Source organism: Triticum aestivum, chromosome 3A, assembly GCF_018294505.1.
Source record: "Triticum aestivum cultivar Chinese Spring chromosome 3A, IWGSC CS RefSeq v2.1, whole genome shotgun sequence".
NCBI classification, from domain to species: Eukaryota; Viridiplantae; Streptophyta; class Magnoliopsida; order Poales; family Poaceae; genus Triticum; species Triticum aestivum.
Genome location: NC_057800.1, coordinates 644,860,508 through 644,868,862, shown reverse-complemented (window position 1 = coordinate 644,868,862; position 8,355 = coordinate 644,860,508). Strand labels below are relative to the sequence as shown.

General features: G+C 43.4%; 1 protein-coding gene across 1 annotated transcript; it reads left to right on the top strand.

Annotated features, from left to right (window-relative positions):
• Positions 1-4,236: 4,236 nt before the first annotated feature.
• On the top strand, positions 4,237-5,507 carry LOC123062852 (uncharacterized). Its single transcript, XM_044486529.1, has 2 exons — positions 4,237-4,729; positions 4,839-5,507. The coding sequence occupies exons 1-2, from the start codon at positions 4,333-4,335 to the stop codon at positions 4,916-4,918; spliced, it is 477 nt and encodes a 158-aa protein (XP_044342464.1). The 5' UTR covers positions 4,237-4,332; the 3' UTR covers positions 4,919-5,507.
• Positions 5,508-8,355: the final 2,848 nt, after the last annotated feature.

The window sequence follows — 8,355 nt, the reverse complement described above, 5'->3', positions numbered from 1 at the left end:
TTAAGAAAAACATGATTGCATGGTTAATTAATAGAAAACTAGGCAAAAATCATCACAATTCGATGAGTGGCACACACGACATACTCCACACGCACCGTTGTGAAGGAAGCCGCCGACCATTCTTGTGTCTCAAAGGTCTCCTTGAATCTTTTGGGCGGTTAATAGGTGTTCGAGTTAACTTTGAAAAATTATTTCTCCTCTCAATCATTGTCTAGAAGATTAAACTCAACATATGGTCAATATCTTAGATTGTAGGATTGGTTGATTCCCCTTCACTAACCTTGGGTTTTCCCCTTGGTCCAACCAGGCCGAGCATAAGAGACTTTGCTCCCCTTGTTGATAGAATTAAGACATGCCTTACTTCCTGATATCTTCTCTTTCTCTTGGAGATTGTATCACCGGTCGTTAAAGCTGTCTTCTCCCTTTGCTCCTAAAGGTGGTGAAAGACAAAATAGATTAAAAAAACCAGACGTGTATGCTTATGGGGAAAATCTGATCTCTCTGGTTGAGCTAAACGGCCCAAGACAAATTGTGCAAGTTGGAGAAATGTGGATGTCTTTGAATCACTAAGATCCCTGGATGATTGGACTAGACATGACACCTAAAAACCTTGAGATCCCTCGATGATTAGCCACTTTGCGGGCACTGAGCAGGCACGCCTCAAATTAGCCACTTTGCATCCGCCTCTCTCATATTTTATCCCTTAGATTTATATAAAGCATGCAAAAAGAATCCTACGTACTACCCTAGCTACTCTTTGTCGTTGGAGATGTCCACGACCACGGTGCTGGGCGCCGGCTGGACGGGCAGGTAGGAAGGGTCCGCCTCATCCTCCTCCTGCTCGACCTCATCCATGTAGGCGAACGTCTCCGCCTCCTCCGCGGCCTCTTGCGCCTCCATCTACTGCCGGCGACGGCGTCTTGCCTCCGCAGCCGACTCCGACTAGAGAGAATCGAGGATGGTCTGCTCCTTTGCCTGCAGATTCCCGTCGCCAGCCCCCCCTCCCCATCCTCCTCCTCCTCCTCCTCCTCCTCCTCCTCCAACTTCTCCTCCGAATCCACTATATTCCGGAGGTAGCCCCGCGGCAATCCGGTCTTCGTGCCTAGCCCGGACTTGTTTAAGGAGCTCGAGCCGGCGCTCCGGCGTCAGAACGAGCTTGCTCCTCACCCGACGGCATGGGGGCATGGCTACTAGGCGGACGGTGGAATGGAAAGTGGAGGTGAGGCGACAGACAAGAGGAGGAGGAAGATGTGGATGGATGGTAGGGTTTTCGGTGCTGCCGGTCAACTTAAATAGCCGGGCAATGCACTACGCGGCCCGCGGAGCTGTGCCACACGATGCCACCGGTCCGACGGAGGAGACGAGTTTCGGACCACCGGTTTTGAGGATGTTTTCAGCTGGGACCCTTTCGTCAGTCTGATGTGACGGGCGTCCCTGGGTGCCTCCATATCCGTCCATATTTGGGCTGGATATGAGGGTTGCCGGTCAAACCGGACGTTTGAGGGCCGTTTAAGAGGCTCGCCCGGATCGAAAAATCGTGATCGGACAGCCCACCTGGATGTATGAGGTGGATTTGAGAGATCCGGTTGCAGATGCTTTAAGAGAAGAAAAAGCAGAGCATAGGTTCTCTGGATTGAACACCGAGGATCGGCCCCCCGTGCTGTGCGGTTGCGGTACGTGTGAACTCCACCGTGCATGTGCACCGATCACTGTCGCATGCAGCTGGGCGGAGGACGAGCAGAGAGGGTGCAACGTAGCCATCCTGCCCTCTGGCGCCACACAACACGGAACAGAATCACGTGGTTGCTTGCTCCCACCACGCGCGGCATTGCCAAGCGCAAAATGTGGCTGTTCACCGGCGTCCAGTATGTGGCCGAACGTTCCGGCGATCAAAATAAGCGGCCAGGGATCCATCGGTTGGGTCCTCGCTTGGGTCACGGCGGCCTCAGCCCCACGCCACAGGAGTGATTCCGCGAGGGAGCACGCGAGAGGGGTCGCCAACGCTCGCCACGAGTCCTTCCCTGCTTGTACTTGCCCACACAAGTCATGTTGTAGAGTAGTAGATGTAGGCGTCGCATTTCCACCTGGCCGCCTCGTGTCCACTTAGTACCTCTGAACATTCTTGGTGAACACCGCATGTAGATGTGGCTAAGAGGGTGTTTGTTTTCATGGACTTATTGATCTACGGACTTAAATAAGTTTTTATAAGTCCCATCTAAACCAAACAAGAGGGACTTATGAAGACTTAAAATGAGATTTGGGACTTATGAAATAAGACTCTCAAGAAGGGATTTATAGGGACTTATAGTTGTAATATGGTCTTATAGAGACTTATAAATCCAGGAACCAAATATGTAGGGACTTTTTAGAACTTGAGATTTATAAGTTGGGACTAAAAAAAGTTCTAGGACTTATGAACCAAACAGGACCTAAGCTAGTACTACCGTAGATAGATAGCTACTCCGATGCTTATGAAGTTGGATGCTTACCGGCCATTTTTTGCACGGAGATGATCGAATTCAATCATTCATACTACGTACATCGAGTGCGTAAGTAAAAAAGAGCAACGTCAGTACCACTTACAAACTTGGTCTGGGAGTGGGAGTGATGATGATGATGTATGTGCCAGACGCGCGCATGCGGGGCAATAAGGGCATTGTATAATGGTTGATAAGATAGTCTTATCTTAAGTTTTGCATGTAATTAGAGATGACAAAAAAACATGTCTACAATGGATCATCTCTTAGCCTTATCTTCAATAATTAGTTGTTCCTAAAAACATGATGAGACAAATTGTGCTAAGAGATCATCTCTTGTCTTCTCTTAAATAAAATAAGACAAGCCTTCTCTTATGATTTCTCTCTCCTCCACCTCATCATTTATTCTACGTGGCAGTCTTAAAATAGAATCATTGTACATGCCCTAAGGCTACTTACGATACGAGAGAGTCCTTCATTCCGCACGTCCCCGTCCACGACGAATACGTCGTAGCGCACGTAATTTTCGGTCCGCTCCACTCCCCTATCCATCATTTACACTCGATCCTGTCTCAGTAGCTGGAGAACGCAATACCGACAGCAGCGGCGGCAAGAGTGACATTTACTCACCATAGCAGAAAGGCCATGCTTTATTTCATCCTTGTCCGCCACACAGGACTGCCGAGGAAAAACTCGTTCAGACCATGATGTAAATCAACGAATTATTAAGCATGCGCCCTCTTTTGGTTTAGAAGAAAAGGCTGCCAGGCCATTAGTGTTCGGACTTTTGAAGCAACTGGTTGGAGCATTAACATATGAGTCGAAAGGTTTTGAGTTGGTTGGAGTATAAATTCAGTAATGATGACTTGTATAAACAGCCTTACATAAACTATTTGTAAAAGATGCCACATATGATTTTAACTGGTGTAGGAAGATGCCACATATGGTATCTAGAGGAAAGACAAACAAGAAAGAGTATTGTATGTAACTCTACCGACATAGTTCATAGAATTTCTATGACATCTTACAGTCACCGCAACCGGTGTGGATAGTGTCTATAATTTATACCCAACAATGGTTTAATTCATTTTTTTATAAATGCTTATCAATGGTGATTTACTAAAAAGAGAATAATTGTAGATAGACTAGTGTGTGAATTGTTGTTTGTCTTATCTAAGCAACCTGGGTTGTTATTACAGAACTATTGCACATGCCTATAACATAGCGTGGCAAAAAATTGAATCAGTTTTTCTTCTATTTTGCATAGAGAAATGGAAATCACACCACAAAAACAAAAACAGTTTTGCTAAAGCACATCTAGATGTGCCATCAGTATTGCACATCTAAATCATATGTCATTGATCTTACATTGAGATTCGTGTGAATATTTTTTTTCTCTTTTTTCCTTTTCTCTTTATGCTTGATTCACTCACTTAGATGTGCAATAACTAGAGCACATCTAGATGCGCCCTAGACACACCCAAACAAAAATGCTACGTCTTCGAAAACTCTACGAAAATTTAATGTAACCTTCCTAAACTAACAAAACGAATTTCAGGGGTTGGAATCAAATGAGACCACCTCATCACATACGATAAGTGTAGTAAAGCTCCTCCAAAAATGTTTTCTTGGCAAAATTAGCGATAAAAAGTAGGCATCCATGAGTTACTACCTAGGAGGACCAAACAAATCCAAAAGTAAACTTTGTTTCTTCCAGTACAGCTAGTTCTCTGGCCTGTCTATAAATAAGCCAGAACCCAACCCAACATGAGGCACCGCAGCACCAGAACCACAAGCCAAAACGCAGAGCACCGCACAAGCCACAGACGAAGACAAGTCTCAAGAGAAAGATAGAATGGCGGCCATCTCCTCCACCTCCTACTTCTCCTCGCAGCCGCATCTGCCGGCGTCCAGCGCCGCCGCTACAACCAGCATCAGCAAAGGCCGGCAGCCGCGGAGGCATCGGACGGGCAGCTGCGTCATGCTCGAGGAGGCCTCCGGTGGTGGCGCGGTGGGGAGGAGGACGAGGAGCCTCACGGAGGAGGACCTGGAGGAGCTCAAGGGCTGCCTCGACCTCGGCTTCGGCTTCTCTTACCACGAGATCCCGGACCTCTGCGGGACGCTCCCTGGGCTGGAGCTCTGCTACTCCATGACGCGGAGGTTCCTCGACGAGCAGAGGACTCTGGTCGGGCAGCTGGAGCCGGCCGCGGTGGCGGCGCCGCCCATCCCGGACTGGAAGATCTCCGGCCCTGGTAAGACTTGTTTTCTGCACCCAAGTAAAGCATGTTATGGAGATCTGTTTAATTTCTTCTTCGCGTGATCTGCTGCTCATGGCTCATCAATTACCGTTCGCTTTGATAGGTGATGATCCAGACCAGGTGAAAGCTCGGCTCAAGTACTGGGCACAGACAGTGGCATGCACAGTCAAACTCTGCAGCTAGACAGCTAGTGGAGGTCCCGGCAAGGGAGTCTGCCGATTCATCCCATGACATGCATGTCGCTATGATGGGCTGAAGTTAAGGTGCCTGAAGCTGAAAAAAATCTGCTTACATGGCTGAGACATGTTGTGCGAACACTGAGGAGACGCTTCTGATGCGTGCCGTCGGGATCACATAACGGATTGGTGCTCTTCAATAGCTTCAGAGAGGGAGACGACTTATGATACAACGGAGGAGTAAGAAATCTCGACGCGATATGTCGTCGGAGCTTTTCTGAAAGCATCAGAAGCTTGCCGTTCTCATTCATCATGGGTGTTCTAAGTTGTACGCAATTCTAGAGATCTGCTAGTGATTCTACTCTTCCCTGTAAAATGATGACTAGGCTCTCCACTTGGGTAGTGCTACGTCGGGTTGAGCTTTAAAACCCGTCGTTAGATTTGCTCTTTGCTCTCATGCTCCTTCGAACTTTGATTTGCTTTCAACCAGTAGACATTGTATAAGACTTTGATGAACATATTTGTTGACCGTGTTGTACTGCACTGCGAAGGTGTGGAAACAGTTTATTCTAAAACAAATTTCTTTGTCCAGCTTATCAACAAGGTGTGGCTGTTGTTATTGTGGATAACATAAGATCCCACTAAACTGAATATACAAAGTGTCAAGACTGCATAGAAAAACATTGGTCACGTAACTAACTGAGCACTACCGACTGAATCATGATAATCAGGCTAAGAATGCAGGGGATCCCATGAACACATATATTTCATGATTTTATTGGATTTACATCGGTGCCAAATGGCGAATAAGACGTGATTCCGAATAGATGACAAGTATTGTTTGTATATATAAGAAAACTTAGAACCTAATCATAACATGAAAAGACAGAGTCACTAGTTTTCATCATAATTTCAGTTTAGCAAGTTCTCCTTGTGTAAACAAATATAAGACGTTTTAGATCACTATGTAAACAAATATAAGATGTTTTAGATCATTTTTCTAAAACATCTTATATTTATTTATAAAGAGAGTAGTAAATAAAACAAAAGTTGTAACCTAATAAACATATTTATTTGGAGTTAGAGATAGTGTTGGTACTTGCTATCTGAATGTATGGTAAGCCATTTGTCTTCTCCAACTCTTATAGCTACAAGACCAACGGAGACAAAACATATTAGCTGCTGAAAGAAATCATCATATACAAAAAACAAAATCGATACAACAAATCACCGTCGCCATCGGTGCGGAGAACTCTTTAACAAATACCACTAGGTGCCCGTTCATCTTGAGAAACTTGACAACCTCCATTATTTGGTACAGTCACTCACCGGGAAGGCATAGATGAAAGACAGAAAGTAAAGACAACAGAAATCAAACATAGGAATAGTAACATGAGCATTGAAAGCGCTACCTGAAGGCGGACCTCTCTGAATAAAAAGTATACCCTTAGAGGGTTTTGTTCCAACCTTTTCTTTCTCCGTGAGCTATTCTTCCGAGCAGACGGCCACTATCTTATCAGCTTCTAAGGTGAAAAATAGTCGAGTTTTCTCGCAATGTCGCTCATAGCTCTGTCACCAAAAAGGGTGCTCCATTCGGCGGAGTTTCTAATATATAACTCGGCATTTTGTTGAGTGTTCCGTCACAGGTTAGGTTGGTCTATGAATCAGGAGGTTTGGATGCCACTCAGAGTATTTTGTATAACCCTTAATAAACTTAATGGACTGGTAGATTGTTTTTTAGTTAGGATTTTCTTTCACGCATATTGGGCTGAACCAAATAGAGTCTCCTTATATGTCAACTTTATTATATGATGCAATGGGTGGTATATAGGTCTATCCATTAAAGGGGTGTTCACGGGGCGGTCCAAACATATTTTGGAGCCCAACGTGAGTCCAAATAAATATAATAATTTATGCTAAACATTAATATATGTTTTTGTCATTTTTGTCATTAATGTATGCTAATTATGATAAATTAAAATTGTGTTTTGTGACAAAATATACATTTTTAGTTATATATGTTCTCATTTTTTTATGATATTTGCATGAGTATACTGTATATGTCTATGTGTATCCTTAAATACCTTAGTAGAGATCTGTAAAGTTATTTTTATAAGAAATATCTTGATAAAGGATTTTTTTATTAGATCCATGCAAATATAAAATCTAGAGTATATTAGATGTTTTTGAGGAGCTTGTCACTGAATCACCACATAGTGCTTTAGTCCCTTTTTTGTTCAAATGTATCTTACATATTATAGTGGGTTCAACCATTTGTTAATGTTGTGTGTCTTGTTGTACTTGATAGTAAGATAGCATGCTCTGGTTAAGATATCGTTCACTATAACTTCTAGGGCATTCAGGGAGGAGGCTAGCGTCCTAAAATTAGCCACCATCAATCAAATCAATTTTTGTTCTACATGGTGCACACTATTGTGCAATTTTTACATGTCTTTGCTATTGCAAATTTGGTCTTTTATAGATATTTAATGTTATATATAGTAGGCTCTTAATCGTAACAAAGATTTAATTACAATGTGATATTTTCCTGCACAACTCATGTGTCTCAAAGGCCACCTTGAATCTCTTCAGTTGCCAACATGTCTTTGAGTTAACTTAGAAGAGTTGTGACTCGTCGCACTCAACACCCAAAAGATAAAACTCAACATCTTTGATTTCTTCGATCGTAGGATTTGATGGTTTCCCTTCACTAACCTTGTTTCCCCCCTTGGTCCAACCAAGCCAAGAATAAGAGACTTAACTCCCCTTGTAGATAAAATTGAGACGCGCATTGTTTCTTGCTCTTCTTCTCTTTCATGTGGAGGTTGTATCATTGTCATCAAAGCTATCTTTACTTCCTTTCCTACTTTCTTCCTTTGAACAGTGAAGCTCCTTGGTGGTATTCAAAGCCATCATAGACAAAAGCAAGGCACATATGTCTATGGGGTAAATATGAGCTCTCTAGTAGACCTAAGCTGCCTAGGACAAAACATGGAAGTTGGATAACTCTGGATAGCTTGGAATCAATAACATTCATATCCATAGTGAAGCCATCCATATGAAATACATTCACGAATTATAAAAACTTGTCCCAAATTACTTCAACGAGTCAGTGGTACCTCATGTACACATGTGGGATGTGGGATCCATTTGGTGGTTTGATGTAATAAAACTGAACCCCGACTTCTAAAACTTTACTTCTTGCTCGATTAGACAAAAAATAATGCTCTCCTAGGTTTGATCGTTGGATGGATAGATATGCAAACAATTTCCCAGGTTACACTTGTTTGTTATTGGTGATCAAATCATTATCATGATTGTGTTGGAATTTTCAAAGCCTCTTAATATGTTCCATTTAGCCCTCTCATTGCAAGTTCTGATGAACCGACGTCTTTCAGATTAGCATCCCAAATAGGATCAACTATCTTGACTCTAGCAGATTTT